The sequence below is a fragment of the Mchenga conophoros genome, linkage group LG17 (genome assembly GCF_057382185.1).
Source record: "Mchenga conophoros isolate Kocher_MC1m ecotype Shallow Benthic linkage group LG17, M_conophoros_male_GT1.1, whole genome shotgun sequence".
Classification (NCBI taxonomy): Eukaryota; Metazoa; Chordata; class Actinopteri; order Cichliformes; family Cichlidae; genus Mchenga; species Mchenga conophoros.
Window position 1 is genome coordinate 5,065,896 of NC_140542.1, and position 24,872 is coordinate 5,090,767.

General features: G+C 41.0%; 1 protein-coding gene across 1 annotated transcript in view; it reads right to left on the reverse strand.

Moving 5' to 3' along the window:
• Positions 1-24,872, reverse strand: part of camk1da (calcium/calmodulin-dependent protein kinase 1Da) — a 79,510-nt gene that overhangs the window by 21,672 nt on the left and 32,966 nt on the right. Inside the window, exons 2-5 of the mRNA XM_085252988.1 lie at positions 23,494-23,625; positions 16,230-16,304; positions 1,094-1,232; positions 544-670 (exon numbers count right to left, since the gene is read on the reverse strand). Of these exons, the coding sequence (XP_085109114.1) occupies positions 544-670; positions 1,094-1,232; positions 16,230-16,304; positions 23,494-23,625 (473 nt within the window). The remainder of the gene's footprint in view (positions 1-543; positions 671-1,093; positions 1,233-16,229; positions 16,305-23,493; positions 23,626-24,872) is intronic.

Genomic DNA, 24,872 nt, shown 5'->3' on the forward strand with positions numbered 1-24,872 from the left:
GGCTGGATGGCGTGGTCCGGCACCGCTGGGTTCAGCCATGTCTGGGTGAAGCAGAGGAGATTGCAGTCCCGAATGTCTCTCTGGAACTTTATCCTGGCCCTGAGGTCGTCAAGCTTGTTCTCCAGTAACTAGACGTTGGCGAGCAGGATGCTAGGCAGAGGTGTGCGGTGTGCACGAGCTCTCAGCCTGTTCCTGACGCCGACTCGCTTCCCTCTAGGCCGCCGCCGCTTCCCTTTGTTCTCCCTCGAGATCTCACTCGGCCAGCTCGGATCCGGAGTTAAAAACTTCGAATTGTGAGTACATTGTATACCAATAGAAACAAGAGTGTCACTGTCATACCTAATGTACCCAATGGTGATGATTTTGCCGATTTAGAAACGCTGAAAACTAACTTAAAAAACAAAGACAAAGAAAAAGTGGTCGGAGCAGTCGTGACGGCAGCCGACCTCACCGGCGCCATCTTATCAGAGGGGATAAACTGTGATTTTAAGAGGAAAGAAATAAGAACGTTGAGGACAGGCGGTGACGGTGCGACCGGCTTACCCACATATCCTGGCGTGCCACAGGCAGTTGACATGACGTCACCGCTGCCCTCCATCTTTGAAAGACCAAAGTCACTGATCATAATCTTGGACTCGTCTTGAGGATTAAAATACAACAGGTTCTCTGGCTGAAGAAAGAAAGAAAGAAAGAAAGAAAGAAAGAAAGAAAGAAAGAAAGAAAGAAAGAAAGAAAGAAAGAAAGAAAGAAAGAAAGAATGAATTTTGGATTACAAACACTGTCACTTTGTTTAATGTCTCAGGCAGTTAATAGACAGACAACCTTATTGCTCATTTTACACAGTCTTGGTTAATGGAGGTCACTCTGACCAATCCATTCCTTCAAACAGCTGACACACACTACACTCACCCACAATGCACTGCATGTGTCGAGCTGCTGCCCTTATTGCAGCAGTAAATCAAGGGCTGTCAAGTGAGAATGAAGCACTTGTGTGGATTTAAAGTGTGGAATGGGAGAGTGAGTGTTTGTGTGTATGTGGGGTAAGACTTCAGTGAAGAAGCAGGGAATGTGTGTGTGTGTTTGAGTGTTTTACCTTCAGGTCTCGGTGCACGATTCCCATCCTGTGCAGGTAGTTAACGGCGTCCAGGACTTGCCGGATCAGCGTGCTTGCGTCTTTCTCCGTGTAGAATCCTTTTTCCACGATTCGGTCGAACAGCTCGCCGCCAGACACCCTGCAGGACGGGACAAAGGGTGCATGTGGGAAGAAGAAGACCTTACACACACAAACACACACACAGCAGTATCTGGTAGCAGGCTGGGGGGATTTGCTGGGTTGATATTTTTGGTAATTTATGAGCAGTACAGCTTCCCAGCCAAGAGTTTGTGGAAATGGTGAGCCATGTGCCAGCTCACACACGGACAACCAAACACACACACACACACACACACACACACACACACACACACACACACACACACACACTGATATTCCCTGCAGCTTCATAATTGTAATATATACACATTTCTTTTGAAGATGTGCTAAAAGTTGGCAAAGCATCCTTTAAATACAGTGAATCCTTTCATTTCTTCCTTCATACACATTCACCACTGACTTAAATATTTTCTAACTTCTCCACGATTGCACTGCAGCTCTCAGAGTTTTATAATATTTCAAGAATATTCTTTAATCTTTATCCTACTTTCTTTTCCTTTCACTGCAGCAGAAGCCAAAGAAAAAGCTTAAGTTAAAATGTCACAGTGGAGCAGTGGGGGGAAAGACGTAAGAGCAAGAGGAGACAAAAAGGACCGATGTGTGTGAATTTGTGCGTTTGTGACGTGCGATATTACTGCAGTAGTAGATGATTAAAGATGAGCCTCAATCTTACAGAAAGGATAATTCCACTTCATTTGTTTTTCTTGTCCCAAAATGTGAGCGGCACATCAGATTCCATGAATACAGGGCAGCTCAATTTTGAGAAAAGATTATAAGAGAAGGGCAGAAGACAGCGTGTAAGTATTCAGTGAGGAAAAAAACCCGTCTCCCATCAAAGTGATCTAAAGGTTCTGAAATATTTGCAATGCAGCTCACACTGTCAGCAGTCGGAGAAAAAAACTCATTTGTGACCCAAGAAAAACATTTAGGAAGTAAAAGGCAAATTTCTCCACCCCGGGCAAATTCTTTCAACAGTTAGTGTTAACTTTTATGACTCAAGAGCACATGAAACAACTTGTCCAGGTATACACAACATGCAGTTTATGCAGGTGAGAACAGCCCTCCACTTAGTTAACAGACACATAGCTCCCCCTACTGGAGAGGACCATCTTAATTGCCCCAGCAACATTAGCAGTAATAGAATACATTAATAGTATTAATATAAAGAATGAGCACAAAAACTTGATAGAAGTAGAACACCTTATACAGTATGCTTTGATTTACACACGAATAAAAATGACAAAAATAAATATACCCTTCATATATAGAAACACCCATGGCCAGGAATGTGTACATATGACAGAAAGGACACATGTGGATTCACAAGGGCAAACATGTCCACACACACAGATCAGATTCGAGCATACAGTTCACACTGACGACATAAAAAAAAAATCTAAAAGAACCACTAAACCAAATTTTCTCTCCCCAAAGAGGACAGCGACTTGTTCGGTTTTAGAGAGCGCAATGCCTGGGCATGACAAAAAAGGGCTGAATACACACACACACACACACACACACACACACACACGATACAACGGAGATCAGCCACCAGGCTGCATTGTTGCATAAGTGTTTGCGTAAGAAGACCATGGCAATCAGACAGGAGCTCCCACACAAGAACACAACACAAGTGCACAGTCACACACGTACAGATACAAGGGCAGGACCATATACACACATACACAATACACACATGCGCACACATGCATATACACACAGTGAAAAGGAAATGCAGAAATGCAGCGAAAGGCGAGCACAAACAGACCAAAATCAAAACACAAACACATGCAACATCGTAGACACAACACAGATCCTAAGACACACAAACACCAGAATAATGTCTGCCAAATTACCCGCATTCATCATTTCTCAATTGATATATCATTGCAAAATGCGGGAGATCAAAGATCCCGATGTCAACAATGCTCCACGCTGTGCTGGATATGGGTTTAGCCTACACTATTTCACCTAAAAAATCAACAACAACAAAAAGAGACAATCTGTTTGATTATGAGCTTTAAGCATCATACTCCCAGCCTCATGTGACCATGGCTCCACTAAAGCAGGTGTCCCCACCCAGGGCACAGCCCCCGACATCCGTCACTGTCAGCAGGGGAAGACTTGTTAAACACACACATAATGGCCAAGTCTAAAAACGCTCAAAGTATCACCCTGTTTTTTCATTTCAGGCAAGAATTTATGTCTTTGATGATAGCTACAAATGATTTTAAATGACTTTAATTCCACAGTAAAGAAATGTGATCAGCAGCTAAAAGCAGAATCATAGAGTACTACTCCATAATGTGAATCAGCATGGCATTTGCTGAGTACTCTCCCAGGACAGGAGAGAAATATGTTCCCCATGTTTCGTGCCTCAGTCTCTGTCTCTGTTAGCTGTTGGCTTGCGTTTTTAACTTCCTGTTTTATTTGAGCTTTAAAAAATTAGAGATGAGCTTAATGTTAATCCTGACTGCCTGTGAGTATGCATTTGGGTCCTCATTCACCTACATATGACAAGATGTTAATCCTGTCAGCAGTCTGGATTCCTCCATATGGAAGCCACAGTGTTGTGAAACTGAAAGAAACTGCAGGGGCCTAACCAGCTTGGAAATTTTCTTGAACAGTGTTTTGGTACAAGGTTTTTGTGTCATTGTGACCAAAGAAATTAATTGTACCATGACAGCACCTGATATCTCTGGCTGGAGCCTTTATAAGAACTCTAGTAAGAGGAGAAGGGCAGCAGAGGATGTGATGATGCCATTCCAGTGGTCCACTATGATCCTGGTGCCAATGGTATGGTGACAGCCTTCTCTAATCAAGAGTACAAAGCATGTATGTGGAATTGTCATAATTTGGTAGGTTGGGCTGGGTTTGGTTCACTTTCTCTCAGGTGGTTAACTCTTCACTCTCAGGTGAAGTTGCTGGTTGGACTTGGCTGACCACATCAGCCCAGCGTGCAGGAGTTCTGACCAAACTGGTCAGTTTCAGGTATGAAGCAATGGTAAATAGACTGGTTCTTACGTTATATTTGTCTATGCCTAAGAGCTTTCTATCTGACATTTACATTCACATTCAGTATCTTGCCCAAGGCGCTTTCAATATAGACTGGAGCAGCCAGGGAAACCTCCAAACCACCAACCTTCTGATTAGTAGATCACCTGCTCTACCTCCCAAACTACATCCCAAACGAAGAATATATCTGGGCAAAAAAGTGCACCGTTCTTCGCCAGAAAGTCATCGCTGCTACGGTGACAAACTCCCACGGTTAATTCCTTGTCTCAAAGTTATTCGTGCCTGGAATCTGCCTTGAAAATCTGTCTGCTCAAGTCACTCTTGCCTGTGGATGACACGAGCATCGCTCCATTGCATTGAGCCGGTGAATCTTGTAAAGGAAGGAACTCACCGGCTCAAAACCTGCCTGCCCGCTCTTCACCTGTACCGCCCCACCTTGGTAACCCAGCTGAGCTCCTATTTATCTCTGTAGAAGGTAAGACAATCTTAAAAAATTTAGATGACCTTATGCTATGTACTCACCACCCATATATGAGTATTAGCATTCTCTCTCATCTCTAATAGACCTACAGTATGTGTCATATCTTATTCAACCCAAAACACCTTTTAAATGTGCACACAGTTACCTAAGTCTGCTCACTAAGTCCGGTTTATATCTAATGATGATATTCTGGCCATTTTATTAGCTAGTAAAGACCGGGATGAGACAAAACACCCAGCATGAGGGGTCCACAAGCTGGTGTACTCCTAGTGCCAGTCCCAAGCCTGGACGAATGGGAAGATTGTATCAGGAAGGGCATCTGGAGTAAATTATGGTAAATTATGCAGATCCATCTGCTGTGATGACCCCTTGGGAAATAAGGGAGCAGCTGAAAGTACTTTACCTTTATTTGGGGAAGACACACAATTATATAGCTACTTGATATTATACAACCCCCTCTAATCAAATTTCCTTGTTATTACAAACAAAATATTATGAGACATAACAAGATTGAACGAGTGGTTCCTAGGAGCTCTGTAATCCTTAACAGCAAATAATCTAAAATGACATACTTTCTATCTTAATTTTGTGTCTTCACATCCATCTAGAGACGGCATCCATCTAATTTATCTGCATCCATCTGTGTGATGTTTGATGATGTCAAGCCACAATTACACACAGCAACACTGCTGTGACTACAAAAAGAACAAAAGAACCCACACTTCGTTTTGTTTCAATGAATTATTGAGCAGGCATGCTGGACGCTGATGCACGGGCCCATCTGCAAATCAATGCATCCTGTTTTTCGCTCTCATTTTATTCTTAAAGTTCTGACTGATGCTCAGAGTTCCAAGTAATGATATGTAACCCCACTGTTATCTTTGCCTGCCTGGTTTGCCAGACAAGTGCATCACACAGGTTAAATAGCTTTCACCTCACCTTGTCTGCAATGTGTCACAGTTGTGCTCTAACTTTGTTAACATGTACTTGCATAGCCTGGACAATAAATTATAGAATTCCTTTATTTTAAAAAAACAAGCAGTGAGTTTCATCTGAAAAGCTGGTTTTAGGGCAAATTAAGACTGTCAATATATAAGACTGTCTTGATAAATAAATTCATTTAACACACTGTACGATCCTTAGTATGTGCAGAAAATTGAATTCCATGGAAGAAGCTTCATTGCCTTCTCTTGGCAGCCTGCCACGTCCTGTTCGGTGATATTAGGTTTCTTCTGAGGAAAACTCCACAGGATACCTAAGCTGTTATGGTGTAATGATGGAGAGATCCCTGTGTTTAAAAGGAGTGACTACGACTGGCTATGACTATAGCCACCTTTAACAAGGTCACCTATAATGTATTTTTTTTAACCCAGCCTCATATTGGTGTGCATTAGCCACACCTCTGCCACACTGGGCTGGCGCACTGCAATGTAGTGCAGGGCTGTAGGGTGGAATCATGACATCCTTGCTTACGATGCAAGAACATTTTTGAAAAGTAAATGTTGCAGCAGTCAGCCCGCTTGTCATGTCACTGTGCCTCATTCATCTCTCCTCTGTCAGCTGATGTGTTTACAAGCAGGCAGTGCTATTACTCTCACCGGACGATGGCTGTGCATCGCTGACGACGGCAAGCCTCGTTTTCTGCTCGTCACAGCAGAGAGACAGAGATCTGACCGCTGCCTCATTAGCTGAAATGTAGGGAGGAAAACCCCACTCCTGCATTTACACCTCCACTCTGCTTTTTTTGATCTCAAGCTTGTTTTTTCACGTGAACACTTAACTGAGATTAATTGTCTAAAATATCATGCAAACACAACAATTACCCTAATTAGATTAAACTCCATATCTGTGCAAACACAACCTGATTAACACAGCGAGACAGCTATTAAGCAACAGCACAAAAATAAGATCTTATTGTGGCATTTATTCAGGCTTTAGGAGAAAATGTTTCTGTTTCTTGTTCAGAGAACGCACATGCACACGTGAATATATATATATATATATATATATATATATATATATATATATATATATATATATAAGCTGCAACCACCAAGTACCTGCAGAGGGTCAGGCAAGTCCTGAGGAGTCAGCTGAATAGTAAGAACAAGATCCGGGCCATCAACACGTACGCCCTGCCCGTGATCAGGTACCCTGCTGGGGTAATAGGCTGGCCAAAGGAGGAGATAGAAGCCACTGACATAAAGACAAGAAAGCTCCTTACCATGCATGGAGGGTTTCACCCCAAGTCCAGCACCCTGAGGCTGTACGCTAAGCGGAAGGAAGGGGGCCGGGGACTGGTGAGTGTCAGCACCACATTCCAGGATGAGACAACGAACATCCAAGAATACATTGGGAAGATGGCCCCAACTGACCGAGTGCTCAGTGAATACCTCAGGCAGCAGAAACCCAAGAAAGAGGAGGGAGACGAGGAACCATCAAGGAAGGACAGGCCCCTGCACGGTATGTACCACCGGCAGATAGAGGAGGTGGCTGATATCCAGAAATCCTACCAGTGGCTGGACAAAGCTGGACTGAAAGACAGCACAGAGGCACTAATCATGGCAGCACAAGAACAAGCTCTGAGCACAAGATCCATAGAGGCTGGGGTCTATCACACCAGGCAAGACCCCAGGTGCAGGCTGTGTAAAGATGCCCCAGAGACAATCCAACACATAACAGCAGGGTGCAAGATGCTAGCAGGCAAGGCATACATGGAACGCCATAACCAAGTGGCCGGCATAGTGTACAGGAACATCTGTGCCGAGTATAACCTGGAAGTCCCAAGGTCAAAATGGGAGATGCCCCCAAGGGTGGTGGAGAATGACCGAGCTAAGATCCTGTGGGACTTCCAGATACAGACGGACAAAATGGTGGTGGCTAACCGACCGGACATAGTGGTGGTAGACAAACAGAAGAAGGCGGCTGTAGTGATCGATGTAGCGGTTCCGAATGACAGCAATATCAGGAAGAAGGAACACGAGAAGCTGGAGAAATACCAAGGGCTCAGAGAAGAGCTCGAGAGGATGTGGAGGGTGAAGGTAACGGTGGTCCCCGTGGTAATCGGAGCACTAGGTGCGGTGACTCCCAAGCTAGGCGAGTGGCTCCAGCAGATCCCGGGAACAACATCGGAGATCTCTGTCCAGAAGAGCGCAGTCCTGGGAACAGCTAAGATACTGCGCAGGACCCTCAAGCTCCCAGGCCTCTGGTAGAGGACCCGAGCTTGAAGGATAAACCGCCCGCAGGGGCGTGCTGGGTGTTATAAATGGTATATGTTTTTTTTCTGCATTATTGTAGGATCTTTACCTTACAATGTAAAGAACCTTTAAGTGACTGTTGTGATTTGGTGCTGTGTAAATAAAACTGAATTAAATCCTTTAAGTCTTTAAAGGATTTAATTCAGTTTTAAAGACCCAAATAACTAATCTGATTAGGTCTTTAGGTGAAGCTAGCGTATAAGAAGTGTAAGTAGAGAGAGAAGAGTATCATGTAGGGCACTCTTTTAAAGGGTCATACTGTAGAACATAGAAGAGCTCTAATCAGGCAAATGCTTCTATAAATGGATCAAGTTGGGTCTTTAACATCAACTTTTTAAATTGCTAATTATAGCTGACTTGTAATTTAACTTTGGAAACACATTTTCTGCGCAACAATACAACCGAAGAAAAGACCACAAAAAAATCAATATGGTGGTCAACTCAGGACTAATTGCAATGTTTCAAGACTTTTGGAAGAGCCCCGACTGAACGGAAAGCTATCCTGCTCTTTTCCAACTCCAGATTTTTATTCTTTAATCGAGCAGCTTTGCATGACTCACAGGTCAACTAATCCTTACTTATCTCACACCGGGACTTGGTGCAGCCCCTGAGTTAATCCTCTGTCTGAAACAAGTTATTTTAGTTCCCTTTCCCCTCCCTTTAATCCAACTTTCTTCTCAGTAGCTGCCCCTCAGTCGCTGTGAACCTGAGATGACTATATTAAAGATATCCTCTGTCAGTGACATCTTACTTAGAGTAGAAAAAAGCCTGAGGATTTAGTGTTGTCTGAAGCCTCAGCTTTCGACTCACAGGTATCACAGCCTTTGTACTATTTTGGGGTTTTTTAAATAGTCCTCTATTTGAGGCTTTTCTGTTTTTCAGGTTTGTGGAGTTTTGCTTTTTAGTTTTGGGTAGTTTGAGGCTTAGACACATATTTTAAGTCCCTTTGCAAGGTTTCTAAGGTCCCTGCATTTTCTTTATTCTAGTGATAAATATTGCTCCCTCATTGTTCCCTGACTTCTTGTTAGGTTTTTTAAAAACTCAGGTCAGTGTTACTTTTGGTTACTGTTTTTGTTTTACATTAGAGGTTAGTTTTCTGTTGTTTGCTGTGTTAGTTTTGCTTCCTCTCAGTACTCCAGATTCCCTAATTGCTCTCGGTTTCTGTTAATTACGTTCGTCTTTACCTCATTTCTCCTGTTTGTCACCCCCCAATCAGTCCTCAGTGTATTATCTTGTAACAAGACCAAGAGCCATGTTCTAATGTTGCTTCAGTCTCATCTGAACACATCCAAACTGTACAAATGAACTGAAGAAGTGAAATATAGCCAACAACCCAACTGTCAGTGGACAAGCCACAACAAACAAAGGCTTAAAATTTTGAATACTGACAAAAAAAGTTGTCTGCTTCTGTTGAGTCCAGCTGATCACAAGCTTCCCACAAGCTCAATAGAAGAAACTGAAAAAGATGATACTATTCCAAAGGAATATAGAAAACTGTGTTAAGAATCCCAGGTGCTACTTTGTTTGGATTCATTGAAAGCCAGTTCTTTTATTTATTTATTTTTTACTGATATGCAATTCACAGCACAAACAGCATCAATATAAAGCCCACATTGCACTCGGTTGCATCGATTTTCATAGCAGCATGGTCTGATTGCCTCCCTGCGGTCAAGGTTACGTAAGACAAGCTATGATGAACAGGAATGAAGGAAATTCTGTCAGACTGCATTGATCTGCCATACTGCAATTACATGAGAAATCTGCAAAAATCCTTGTTTTTAAATGTGGTTTCTGATTACTGAATAAGAAAACCAGCACACCACTGAATACAAATGAGGTTAATTAGTACTGTAATGATCAGTAGAAATGCAGCTATTGCCAAGCTTCACTTTGCAGAAGCACTGTTGAGTTGGTGCTCTGGGAAAACGCAGCTTTTCAGTCACCATTTACAAGAACAGTTGGACACAGCTGCACAGGGTTAAAATAGATGCAGAGATGAAGCTGCAGTTCTGTGTTTTGCTTGGAGAAGGACAGCATGCAATGCTGATGCTAGATCAAAAAGGATTCTGAGCTACTCTAGCTTTTGATCCTTTCACATTGCCTTTTATATTATGACAAATTCATAATACATCTGGGCATCATAACTACAACTGACACACTGAAATAATTAGTTCAGCACATGTGCAAATAATCACTTTGGGCACATTTTGTTTCTATCCAAACTATGGTTATCTCAGGCAATTTTAGCTCTGAGAACCACCATGCCACTGTGCTACCCCTTGCAATAGTATAAAACATGTGCATATTGTTTGCAAATTAATATGTAAGTTACCCACATGCCCAATTTGTTATATATTCAAAGTGGGTTAAGCATTTAACCATGTTTGAAGCTGACCTGTGTTCAAGCAGATTGTACCTGGAAAAATAGTGAGCAGGAGGAAGATATAAAGAGAAGGAAAGCAATGAAATAAAAAAAGAAGAAGCAGAGGGCAGATGGTGTGAAAGAGGAGAGGAAAAGGGGATGGAGGGTTAGAGGGAGATATCAGAGACCGGTCTTTCTTGTTACTGTTCTTTTTCTCAAAGAAATAAAACAGCAGGTACAGCCAACGTCTTTTGGTTACAGTTTTTTACAGACGCTAGGACACATTTCTCAATACTTAGGTCACTTTTGCAAAACACTTCACACAATCCTCCTAACTGACTGTCAGCTTGGCAAAGCAGTTCATTTCACATTCAAAATGCACTACAACTACCAAAACACTTCATTCAGGTCTCAAATAAACTCATTCTTCCAGAACACTAGCAAAGGTTGACAGCCGACAAACACACTTTGTCACCCACAAAACAATGACCTAAAAAACACTAACAACATGTAGCATTACACAGTGTTTACTTGTGTAAAACAAGGACACATCTCTGTTTATAATTTCAATATATGTTACTGGAATGAATCAGACATCATGCAGAATTCGTTAATATTTGTTTATGTATTTTTTATTTTTTTGCACTAAGTAATCCCAAAATACAAGAATTTGTATACACACCATCCACTGATACACATACAATAGTAATGCTAATCTACTCGGTCTCCTCCATTTGGCCACAGGTTCTCATCCACATCACATCTTATGTCATCTAGGGCAACACACCTAGGAAAGAATCTTCTGGCATGGCAGAATTGAAGGAGTTGAAAAATTGAAGGAGTAACACCTGTGTAGATGTTCATCTACAATGAGAATCAGCTGTGGCTGGTTAAACTGCATTTTTAGATTTAAAATATGTTTCAATAAAATATTGCTGTTGAATTTTGCTGTCTTTTCAAGTTTTGCATTGTGTTATTGTTTTGGCCATAAGTTTAACAGTTTTGAAAACAGTATGTAAGCACATGCAAAATGTCCTGTCCGTACAAAGATTTTTGGCAGTTGTTGTGTCTGAGTGAGAAGATAATTCATGAAATTTGAGAGATGTAGTCATTGAATGCATTTTGTGCCAAAACAATGATAACTGGTCCTCAGTTTAGCCCACATAGACTTCTGTTGTGCTCACTGTGTGAGGAGTTTTGCAAACGTGACCTAAGTATTGAGAAATGTGTCCTAGCGTCTGTAAAAACTGTAATGAACTACTGAATTTTGAAACCTATGTTAGTCAAAGTAGAAAAAAAATCTTGCCTTTGATTCTTAACCTTAACTTTAACCACAGTCACTGCTAGATCAAGTGAGAGCACTCAGCGATAATAACTTGCTTCTTTACCAAACAGCAGTCAGCTCTGTTAACTGGTTTATCCATGACAACAGGAGATTTAATCAAAATGTTAAGATTGTAGGTTAACAGCTTAACCACAGTTAAGACCTTTGACTGGAGTCTGGCCAACAGAAGGATTTTAAGTGACGTAAAAGCTTAAGGAAACTGTTTCTTAATTTGTCATCAGAATGGAGTGAGGAGAAAAAAAGCGCTGCCCAGACGTAGTTAATCTGTGTTTGTTATGTCTGGAAAGTCATCCATTTATCTTGCCATCAACACATTGGCATCTTAGCTAGCTAGGACCTAGAGATTAGGTACAACCTTGGAAAAGTAACTAAGCAAATGTAGATAACAAATTTACAAATTTTACAGCAATGTTGATAGGAATCTTTGCTTAGTACACTACAAGTAAAGTTTCTGCTTCTACATTTTTAGCTCGTAGACTAGCTTAATCTAGCTAATTTGAAACACTTCATAATCTAATATTACTAAGTGAGTGCTGACTTTATGGCGATTTAATGCTTTAGCTGGCACAATTATTATTACTACTACTGGTAATATTAATCTAACTATAATGATTGCATGGAACTATTTAACAATCTATATGTTTGTGTGTGTGTGTGTGTGTGTGTGTGTGTGTGTGTGTAGCAGTCACCAAAATTTGTATCCACAAAGGAATTTTGTTCCCCAGGGAAGCGTTTTGCTAGTAATGATAATATCAATATTGCATTTCAACGTCTCTAACATCTGTTTTTAGACATGTAATATTGCATTTCTTAAAACATTTTTTTTTAAATAAGATTGCAAAAAGCCATTAAGATTGAGATCTTTTTTCAAGGAGAAAAGGTTTGGGACAAACTTGACAGATAAGGATCTGCAAACCTAAAACTGTTTTACTTTAAAAAGGGCTGGTAGTTTCATACTTTTTGGAGCTTATTCCACTTGTAAGCAGTTTAGTAAATCGAGGCTATTTTAAAAAGGGACAGCTCTTAAAATGAACCTGTATTAAAATTAGTCTGTTTAAGGGTAACAAGAGCAGTACAGGGTAATAAATAAATATCATACTACTCCCTTAGCATTAATAATTGCATCCCAAGTTGCTATGACACAGTGAGTTATATGCAGTAAAGTATGTGGATGTGATGGCTAATAATGAGCGTCTATAGCTGCTGTGCAGGATTATTCTCATACAAATGCTTTTGACCTGGATGGAAAATGCCAAGGTTGTATGTACAACTCTGCCTGCTGCTGAACATAAATACCATTACAGTTTTTTCTGATTGCTTAAGCACATTTTTTGTAACTATTGGCTAATTTTGCAAAACTCTTCACACAAATAAGAAAACCTGTCACCCAATAATCAAAACATTGTAGTTCTCTTGCAAAAGCGAACACAGCTAGACTAACTCTTCACACCTTCGTAAAAGTGGTGTTTCCGTATCAAACAGTACACACAAGCCATCATCTACTAAGCACACAATGCGCCAACTGCACACTGATGGTATGAATACAAAACACATCTGGCTTTTGCTTTCTCTGTGCACAAGGTAGGCTATGTCAGTTTGAGCTCATACTTCTGTCATAGGTCCATAAGCATAGAGGGATCCAAACTTCAAGTACTGGTGTTTATTCAAACACATCAAAACAAACACAAGTGTTTATTTCCAAGTATAGGATTATTTGCAATCGCCATAATGACTATATGGGTTACTTGGTCTGCAGTGAACATGCTTCCTCTGCCCCAGCATCTGGTCATCTAGCAATTCTGTAAAGTAACAATTTCAGTATTTTTACATCAGTGGTATTGGTGTGTTTCTCATTGGCATATGGCAGTGCTACAAATCTTTGTGCGAAGTGACTGTACTAACCGATTCTCATTTCAAGATGTCCTTATGGTACTTGCTACAGTGTAGCGGCTCGAGTTAGGCTGGACCCGTTGGCCAGCTACCCTCAGGGTCACTCCACGGTTGATTACATGGTCCACTATTGTAGCTCTGATGTCATCAGCAATTCTATTTCTTACTCTTCCTACCCTTCCTCTCCCCCCTCCTCATCTTCCTCTTGCTCCTCCTTGTCCTTGTCGTCCTCTTCATCCTACTTCTTCACCTCCACGTCCTCTTCCTCGGCCTCCTCTTCTTCTCACTCTTTCTGCTCCCTCCATTGTACTCCGCACACACAGCTTACCTGTATTATAGTGCTTAGGCTGATTGCAAAGTGAACGAATTATCTAAAAAAGTTTTCACATGTGAAAGTGTGCCAGACAGTTGGCAAGTTAGTGTTAATGATAGCCATACATGTGTATACTTTTGCTAGGAGTGTGTTGGAAATTTGGTAATTGAGTGTTGTGCAGTGAATTGTGCCTACAGTTTTGCAAAGTGTGTGTTACAAAATTGCAAACTGAGTGCAAAGCAGTTTTTGTGCTTTTAGTTTTGCAAACTCAGTGAGTGGTTTTGCTATAAGTCTGAATAGTTTTAGAGATTGTGCTACAGGAATCACAGTTAGGGTTTAAGCATTCAGAAAAAACTGTAAATATCGTTGATGTCAGTTCAAACTTCCATTACTAGATCAGGTCTGACTTAACTATGTCACAGTAACCTCACCAAGTTCACCTAGCCCCATATTAAAGAGTTGGTGAAACTGCTGACAATTTATCAGTCGTCCACAGTAATAGGATCTATAGTATACTACGAGGCTTTGACAGAATTGAATGCAAATTCTTCTTTAATCTACATATTAACGTTTCTTTCTTTTAAAACCAGGCTTATCGTCCAGGCAAAATAACCTCATTCATGCTCAAATCTTTAAAGTTTAATTGAAAAAAATACTTTTTTGACTATGAGAAAGCTGATAGAGGTACATTTGCATCTTCTAACAACTGTGATCAACCAACATGGTCTCACTCCCAAAGCATAACATTTTACACTAGGTGACAAATTGTCGGTATATTGCGCTTCCGGGTTCCCAACACGTCCCTATATTACAAGATCAGAAAAATGAGGAAACATGAGAACCATTTGGAATGAATCTACACATGTAAGTTCGTTTTACTTAAATCGCTTTGAAAAACACTATCTAACGTCATTAAAGTACTGGTTAAGGCTGGGGATAAGGTTAGGGTTAGGGATAAGGTTATGGTTAGGGCTGGAATACATGGCTGGAACGTGTATTACCGTGGGAGCGTCATTCTACTGGATGTCATCCATCACCCAGCGCGTAGCATAAGAGCGTGGAAGGTCACCTTTTGCGTTCCTTAGAAACGCCTCGGGACTTGAGAAATCGTCAGTATATTACGCCTCGGGAGTGAGAACGGGCTGGATCAACACCTTGAGAGCCTTTTTTATCCAAGAATTCCAACAGGGTGCAAAATGTCATAAACACAATGGCTTACCACCAAATAAGTGAGTGGATTATCTGCCAGCTGTCATAGGTAGGTTAAATATTAGCTTTAACTTATGAGCTTATTCATAAGTTAAAGACCTCAAAATCGTTTCCTGTATTGCCGCGAGTTGGCACAGAAACACAACCACCCAAACACATGCGGTAGGGGAGCAGATAATCCACTGGCATCGGCAATAAACACGCCACTGTTGTGTAAACCACGGCTCTGACTTCCACCTGAACTTGACTGATTTGTTTCCAGCTCGAATGCCAAACTTCCAGACCAACTCCTTATGTAAGCAGCTCTAACCTTGAAGAGGAGGTTAGTGGGACACCTGTGGGTGAACCCTTTCCTCTAGTGCTGACCATCAAAGCAGAGATGTACATCAGATGATGTAATAGAAGCCTCGTAGCGGTGTGGTGGGCTTTGAGTACGTGTGTCTGTGTGTGCGTGCATGTGGGAGGACTGGTGGGCTTTGTGTGTTTTTTGTGTGTCTATGTGATGGGTGGGTGGACAGAAGAACGAGAGGTAAAGTGTGAGAATTTGAAAACACTCTGTAAATTAGCAACAATTTAAGTCAGAAGCAAATAAGAAATACGCACTCCGACATCTGAAACATTAAATTATTATTAATAAAAATCAAAAACAGAACAACAAAGAATTTGTATTCTTGTCCCTCGCTATAAGAAAACCAAAATGTCTGCCAGAATAAAATCTGACCCACTCGAGAAAGATTTAACATATAAACTATAACTAATATTTAAAATGTACTCATTTGTAGGCTAAAATTTCACAATAGGACAGCTTATGCCCTCTATAATATGATATTACTTTTGTAGCACCAGCTTTGTCTTAAAGAAATAATATGTCTTCTTTTTTTAATTTCTACCCTACTAATACAATATTAAATAACAAACCCCAACCCCGCCCCCACAAACACACCCACAAATATATTACACAACAGCTTTTACAGGCTGACGAGTCCCATTATGTGACAGAGCAGAGCTTGCAGTCACTAAATGAAATGGTCTTCCAGGGAGATGTGGGTGATTTGGGGGTCTCTGTTCCCATCAGTCACATTGTTGAACACAATGTCCTAAACACAATGACGACAACAGAAGAAGAAAAAGAACATTGACTCACAGCTGCATAATCAAGTAGAGGTGGTCGGGGCTCTCGTAGATGTCTTCCAGTGCCACAATGTTCTCATGCTTGATCCTGCAAAACAAAGACAAAGCAATCAGTAAAGATTTGTTTTTTTGAATCTGTTTTTTTAAAGTTTCTGCCACAGCCACAGTCCAGACTAATGCTCCAACTGTCTTTTGTACACCTTAATATTCTGAGTTGTACATTGTTAACACTTTATGTCTCAACCAACAAAAAAGTGTCACCTCACGATCCATTTCTTAGCTGCTCTGAAGCTACTGATTGAATTAAACAATGAGTTTTAATGAGCCTCCCACATGCCCATCTATACTATCGCAAAGTAATAAAGTCATAGACAGGAAGTTAAATGACAGTAAAGTTCCTGATTTCTCAGTACTGATTATAGAAATTTCAGTTTTTAGTCATGTTAAACACTTGTTGAAACTTATTTTTCATATATTAAGATGATTTTGGACATCCTTGCAAAATACTATAATAAATAATATATATTGTGTATATATGTTGTGTATTTTGTAAAGAATATGAACATACACATGCTGGTAACCATTAGTTACATCTTACTAGTACAGGGTTAGACCCACTTTTACCTTTTGTACTGCCATAATTCTATATATTACAATCCCAACAAAGGCCTGTAGTCATTCAACACGAAGTGTTTTCTTGTCTTCTTCTGAAATGTAGTTGGCTGTAAGTATTAAAAACTGGAATTACTTTATTTCTTTGCTTGCCCTGTCTCCCTCCCCTCATCCACAACCGGCTACAGCAGATGGCTGCTTTTTCCTGTTAAAAGGGAGTTTTTCCTTCCCACTGTTGCCAAGTGCCTTCTCACAGGAGGTTGTCAAATTGTTGGGGTTTTGTTTGCATTACTTTAAGGTCTTTACCTTACAAAATAAAGTGCCTTGAGGTGCCTTGAGTAGCGATTTGCCACTAACTAACTAACTAAGGTACAGAAAAAAATACAGCTGAAGGCAAAGGGGGTTTGGTTGGACCTTACTGAAGAGATTTACTGAAAAGGTATTAAACCAATAAGAATCACACTGAATTATAGGGCATTAAACAATTTATATTTAACTTTATACAGTGTGCATGTTTATCACAATCCTAACTAATCCAAGGCAGCTACCATGTTTTCTCTGCCTCATCCATACTCGCAGCAACCAGTGAAGACTGTGGTGTACACAACTCCAGAAAAATAAATAGCAATTGTACATTGAATTTAGATCCTTTTGTAATTGCAAAAATCAAGAAAAAGTTATTTTACTCTGATGCCAGCACAAACTTTTCACAGAAATCGAACCAACAATCTATTTCAACCAAAACCTCTTCACACTTTCCCATCACAATTTCTGCTCATTTTTTTTGCTTCTCTGCTGATTTCTCCATGGTTACAGCAGCATGATGGGGTGTTTCCCTTCTTCCGTGTGTGTGTGTGCGTGTTTGTGTGTGTTTGTCAGTGTGTAGCTGTCTGTTTGTTATCCTAATATGCCGTGCCTAGTGGAAACACGACTAATTTTGTGTGCGTGGTTGCAGGTTAATCATCTTTTGCACAGTAAACAGAGGTAATCCCCCCTGGCCTAACTCAGGCATATACACACAGAGGCGCACACAGCAGGTGTGCAGGTAAACATCTAACACCTATTAAAGAGCGTATGATCGCAGCGGCAGCAGGTATGAATCACAGAGCTGAGACGTGACTCATACTCATGCTCATACAAGTACTGGTTGAAAAGGGGTAATGTGTGTGTGAGCGTGTGTGTGTGTGTGCCCTGTCAAGGATAATGAACGGCTGACAGGAAAAGCCTGAGTGTAATGGCAGAGCAGATCCGGAGCGCATTCAGAAAAACCCTCTTTTTGCATTAAATGCCTGGTGTGGCAGTTAGTTGTTCTCATTCATGGATTTCTCCTGCATGTATCTCCTGTTACTGCTGCACATAGACTGGGTAAATAACGGGATTGTGTCATTCAGACACAGGCCTCTTCGACATTAACGCTTCCTCATGCCTTCATGCCGACATCCCCGCAACGGTGATGTGAGAGCCACGTTTGCCACACGTGCAAAAGACTCAACATTTGATCGTTAATTAATTAATTTTTCTCTGGCAATGTCACAAACAGCAAGGTTTGCGTGCTTGTGTCTTTGTGTTTGCTGCAGTGTGAGTTTCAAAGCATTGTGCCCTACCCCTAGCACATAGACACTAAGAAATTGATCTCTCTTCTGCAAAAAGCACGGCGCGCATCAGAGGCAAATATAGGAATCTTACAGCAGATTATAAAACAGAGTTAGTAAGATAGTGAGACAGGTGACCAGATTGCTCATTCAGATGTTAAAAGACACCTTCAGATGTGAGATCTGTACATATTTTAAAATATATTAATATATTTTTAAAAACAAGATTAAAACAAAATTAAGTAGATAATTGCATCTGTGCTTTTTGTCCAGATCAGCACGGGCTTGGAGAAGGCATTTGACTACATCCCTCGTAGGATCTTGTTCAGCAGGAGTATGGGGTACGTGGCTCATTGCTATGGGCTATGTGGTCCAGTGAGAGCTTGGTTCATATTGATGGATCCCCTCCCCTGTGGGTGGTGGACTCTACTGGTGCTTGTTATTGATTCTGTTCATGTTCACAACTTTCAATGGGCAGAATTTCTAGATATAGCCAAGTGTGGTCTCAGGATCTCATCTTTGCTGTTTGTAGATGATGTGATTCTGTTCGCTTCATCAGACATACAGCTCGTACTGTGGCTGCTCGCCAAAGTGTGTGAAGCAGAGAGAATGAGAATTGGCACCTTAAAGTCCGAGACCATAGTTCTCAGCTGGAAAAGGGTGGCGTGCCAACTCTATGGCAGCAATAAGCTGCTGTCACAAGTGGAAGACTTTAGGTAGCTCAGTGTCTTTTTCATGAATTAGGGGAGACTGAAATGTGAGACACGAATATGACAGATGGATTGGTGTGTCGTCTGTGATGCATATGCAAAGCTGTTCATTTACCGGTTGATCTACACTAAGAAGTCTGGTGGAACGTGACGACTTCACTTCTTGTTGACAAGAGCTGTCTGATGGCAGGTAAAATGGTGCATGTGGTTTTCTCTGGAAAAAATCAGAGGTGGGACTCAAAGAAGCTGCTGTGAATGACATATTTTGCCTAAGCTCACCCAGAACACAGAAGTGTTTCAGCATGCGCTGAGGTGCTTGCAAGAAAAGTTGTGCTACTGAAGATAAGTATTTGACGAAACAAGATGATGCTTTTGTTAGCGCTTGGGGTCAGATTTACAGTTCTTTCCACCGTCTGCTGCCACCAAAATCTCTGAAACTTGCCATAACCTGATCCAGCAGATTTCCCTCCAAAGCTAAATTGGTGTCTCTGCCCTGCACAAGACTGCTTGAGACAGAATCTGCTCACTGATGCTCTCTAACATGCACTGAAATTACGCTCATTTGTCTAAATGGATGTCTGCTCTCTCCCTCGTGGATCCAATTTGCATTTTCTCTAATGTTAACAGTGAAACCAAATTACCAAAGTTATTGCATTTAATGGCATAATAATTGCTGCAGCACTTTGATTTTTCTGTGTAACTGTAAGATCACTTGTTTGTCTGTAGGGTGAAACAGACGAAGACTTCTCTTTCTTGATCATTTGAAATGATAACTTTGGTGTCTCTGTGATGTAGTGCTTAAAAACATTCACCTTTAATGTGTAAGATCTGTGATTTGAGACCAGGCGGTGAAACAAAGCCAGCCGAAGGCGGTCACAAACCAGCATGCTCTTAGTGTTGGTGTCAAGCCCAGACGAGGAGGGTTGCTTTAGGAAGGGGATCCGTTATAAAATCTGTATTAAATCAACATGTGGATCCATCTTCTGTAGCAACCCCTTAGGGAAATAAGTGAGCAGCTGAAAGAACCATGTCATTTGAAATGATTATTTTAACAGTTTGCAATGGGAAGCACACATTTCTTTTTGAGCTTTTCCTCATTTTCTGACATATACTGTTGTAGTGAATGCTCAGTAAGTTTTAAACACTGAGGTCAGTGCATGTATAGCTAATTCCCATAAATGGTAAATGGATTGGTTTTTATATAGTGCTTTTTACTCTAATAATAAATGGACTGGTTCTTATAAAGCACTTCTATACTCTAACAAGCTGCAATGAGTCTGAATAAGTCTTCAATGAACAGAGCTCGAAGGGCCACGGCTGCCAACTGGTTGTATTCTGGGTATATTCCTATAGATCTATTATTAATACTAGTCTTTTGTCTGGTCAAGTACCTAAGGAGTTTAAGCATGCAGTCATACATTTACTTAAGAAACCAGGCTTAGACAGTTCAGTCATATCAAATTTTAGACCCATCTCTAAGCTTCCCTTTCTTAGTAAGATTCTGGAAAGGAATGTTTATACTCAGTTGATGGACTATTTGAATGACTCTCAATTGTCAGAAATCTTTCAGTCCGGCTATAAGCCATTTCACGGTACGGAGACAGCCCTCGTAAAAGTTATGAATGACATTCTGATAGCGACAGACTGTGGTAAATATGCAGTGCTGGTCCTGTTGGACATGACCGCTGCATTCGAAACAGTGGATCACGATTTGTTGATCTCCCGCTTACAGCACTGTGTGGGAATTTCTGGTTCGGCACTTTTGTGGTTAAAGTCCTATCTTTCAAATAGGACCTTTTGTGTTAAGTTGGGGTGGGCTTCATCCTCTGTGGCCCCTCTGCTTTGGGGTGTGCCACAGGGACCTATTCTTGGGCCATTATTGGTCTAAGGAGCTTGGAAAGAAAAGCATCTGGATTTCTTTGAGTTGCTTGAAGACGTTTCACCTCTCATCCGAGAAGCTTCTTCAGTTCTAAGGGTCAAATGGTGGAGAGTCACTGAGAGACCCCAGATTTAAACCCAGTGGGAGTTTCCCCCCAAAGAGGGACAAAGGACCCCCTGATGATCCTCTACCTAATCACATGAGCCAAGGTGTGAAAGCGGGTGTGGGTCACAATCAGCCAGGGTTTCGGGTGAGCTCCTTGTGAAACCTGGCCCTACCCTATCATGTGATTTCCTGAGGTCAGATGGCCCAGGACGTGTGTGGGCGTTAAGGCGTCTGGGAAGGGATCTCAAAACTGGATTATAGATGGCAGACAGTTGGTGTCGTAAACCACCACCTCTGTTCAAAGATGGTCACTCACAGTGGACGTAAATGGCTTCTTTCACTCCTCTTTCAAACCATCTGTCCTCTCTGTCCAAAATGTGAACGTTGGCATCCTCGAAAGAGTGACCTTTATCCTTTAAAATCTCCTGAGTTTCTCTGATACACCGGCTACATAGGGGATGACTGAGAACCTTCACAGACATCTTGGGCCATTATTGTTTTCACTGTACCTTTTGCCTCTTGGTGCGATTTTCCGAAAACATAAAGTGTCATTCCACCTATATGCAGATGACTGCCAGCTTTATTTACCTTTTAGTCATTCTGATAGTCTCCCAAGTCAACCTCTGCTTGACTGCCTTAGTGATGTTAAAGCATGGATGGCAAAAAACTTTTTAAATTTTAATGATCGGAAGACAGAAGTGATCTTATTTGGCCCAAATCGTTTTTCTCATGCTCCAGATGTTGATCTTGCAGCTTTGACGTCCCAACTAAAGAGTTCGATCGCAAACATACAGCTGGTCATCTTCACCTACCTTTGATGACCACATAAACGGGGGGGTAAAATCAGCATTCTATCACCTCAGACGTTTAACGAAGGTTAAGCCCTTTCTTTTCAAGAGTGACTTGGAAAGTGTTATTCGTGCCTTTATTACTTCACGTTTAGATTATTGCAATTCTCTTTTAATAGGGTTGCTGCGGCACGATTTTTAACTGCGGCATGATTTTTAACTGGCAGAAGGAAATTTGACCACATCACTCCGATTTTGGCCTCTCTACACTGGCTTCCAATTGAATTTAGGATCCGTTTTAAAGTCCTTTTATTGGTTTTTAAATCTCTAAATGGTCTGGCACCTGTTTATTTGTCTGACTTGTTGAAGCCCCATGTCCCCATTCATTCCCTTCAGTCAGCTGAGCATTTGTTGCTTTCAGTCCCAAAGTCACGACTGAAACTTAGAGGAGACCGAGCGTTCTCTGTTGCAGCGCAGATGCTTTGGAATAACCTTCCTCTCCATATTAGACAGGCTTCATCAGTGCCAGTTTTTAAGTCCTTATTAAAAACCTATTTTTATTCCCTGGCTTTTAACTCTGTGGGTAACTTCCCTTTCTTAAATTTTATTGCTATGTCTGGTTTCTGCTATCTATTATTATATTTATATTTGTATTGTACAGCACTTTGGTCTACCAGGTGTGTTTTTAAAGTGCTATATAAATAAATGATGATGATGATGACAGAACAGGAAGGCTGCTGAGCGAAAGGTAATAGTAAAATGAAAATTTCTGTCCATGCAGACACATACACATATGTTTTTCAACAATTTATTTTAATTAATTGCTGTCATATCAGATACAGACTGGATGCAATTGGCAACTTGACCCCACTCAATTGCAGACCGACTTTGCCTTATGTCAACATTTATGGCGTCTTTTAGTGACGGGTTGGTAGAAATAACTTACTACCGCAATACTAAGTATAATGCAAAATTCACAATAATATCACTTTGTGAGTGAAGTATTGTGATAATATTGTATCAGTGATTGAAAACGTCATTATCACGTCATTTTGTGTGTATTTGTATAACTGGCATGGGGAAAAAATATAAAAATACTGAAACCTTATTTTGGGGCAAAGTCAACAAAGATTTGAAGTGATTTTAAACCGATTTGATGACTTCAAAATAACTGCTCAAGTATCTGGGCAGAGACAATGTTCCTGCTGATTGCAGAGACTTGCTACTTAAATGACTTTGCTGTCCATTCAGACCTTTAAGCAAAATTCTAAATTCTGTTACTTAAGCACAAAAGTGTTTGTTCGGCTCTTGTGTGACATTGTAAAGTTGAATCTAACATGTACTTTAAACACCAACAAGAAACGCCGTATAACAAACAGTGTTCTTAGCCTAACTCTTGACGTTAATGTTTTGCAGCTGCTACACTGACAGAATTTTCAGTCCTGAATATTGTTTGTATTAGGGTAGGCAGGCTGTGGATCGTGACCTGGGGGGGGGGCTTGGTGGGGTATGATGCATCAGAGATGCACAGTTGCCCCGGTAACCAGGAATTAGTAGACTTATGTTTGTGTTCTCGTGTCACAGCACTCACTTCCTCAGCACGGCAATCTCATTCTCGATGCTGCTCTCCTTCCCCTTCAGAGCCTTCTTAGGGATGCATTTCACTGCAAACATACGGCTGGTCAGCTTCTCCTGGGCCAAGACCACCTCTGAAAACGCCCCTCTGTGAACACATGCAAACTCATGTGAGTCACGAGCAGACTTGTACATTTAAATATATATAAAAGACTGAAAAAAAGGTCAATAATTTCAGTGTCAGACAAAATGTATCTGAATATTTCTTATGTATCTCTTACAAAGACAAGCATGAAAAAACATAGATTACGTATTTGAGTACAAAGTTTTAATGTTTATCAAAAATATACTCCAGTTAGCACTTCCGCTTGAAATCAATTTTGGAATCTTCTGTCTGCTTTATTTTATATAATAATGAGCAAACTGTGTGTCCATCCAATAAAAACAGTACTTTACAAAAAAGCAAAAAGATTTAAAAATAAGTGAATTCAGCTAGTTTTCCTTTAAGATTCCATGTGCAGCAGGTAAAGTCTGATATTAACAGGCGGAAAATTACAATGAGATTGGATCTGCCAAGTGTAACGTGAGAGCACTGGCATTTTATTTTTTTTATTAGCTCAGAGCGAACGAAAAATAATTTAAAAGTTTTGTGTCTCATTTTATACACACAGACGATCCTCAGTAATAGTCATGAAACTGGAATTAGCCAATTGGAGGATTCAATCCAGATCCATCTTCCAGTCCTTGAACGAGCGTGTGTGTGTGTGTGTGTGTGTAAGTGGGCATTTGTGCATGTGTGCGTGCGTCACGAAGACGAGCAGCGTGATGAATGAAGATGAGCTTATTGCGAGTTAATCTGCCTGAACCGGGTGTTGACTCCTGAGTCGATCTGCCCTCAGCTTCACCGGCGCATTAGAGTAAACAAGGGGAGAAGAGATAAGAATGCATGTCTTTATCTCATCTCTAACCTCCTCCTCTTACTGTCCAACATTCTGACTACCTGCAGCTGACACAAATCCGAACTTTATGAAGTCTTCTAAAAGCGCAGCTGTATTGAATTTAGGAGGATAAGCTCTCTTAAGGCACTTTATGATCCGTGCTATTTATCTGAACTTTTAATTCCACATCCTCATGTGCAAGATCCCTAGTCACAACTTCTTTTACCCTTCCGAAATCGAATCCTTAGCAAAACTTTGCATCCAAGGCCCTAAATTTATATAACATTGGCTTGTTGGCGACGTTCCATCTAATGCTTTCATGCTGCCCAAACAAATCGTGTGCCAAGTAAGATGAAGCCTCGGAAACCCTGCAAGGCCCCTCAAAGCCCCTCCTTGATGAAAAAAAGGACCCTGTGTAGCCTTTCGCGCCCTTGACAAAGTATCAAAAGAAGCTGTT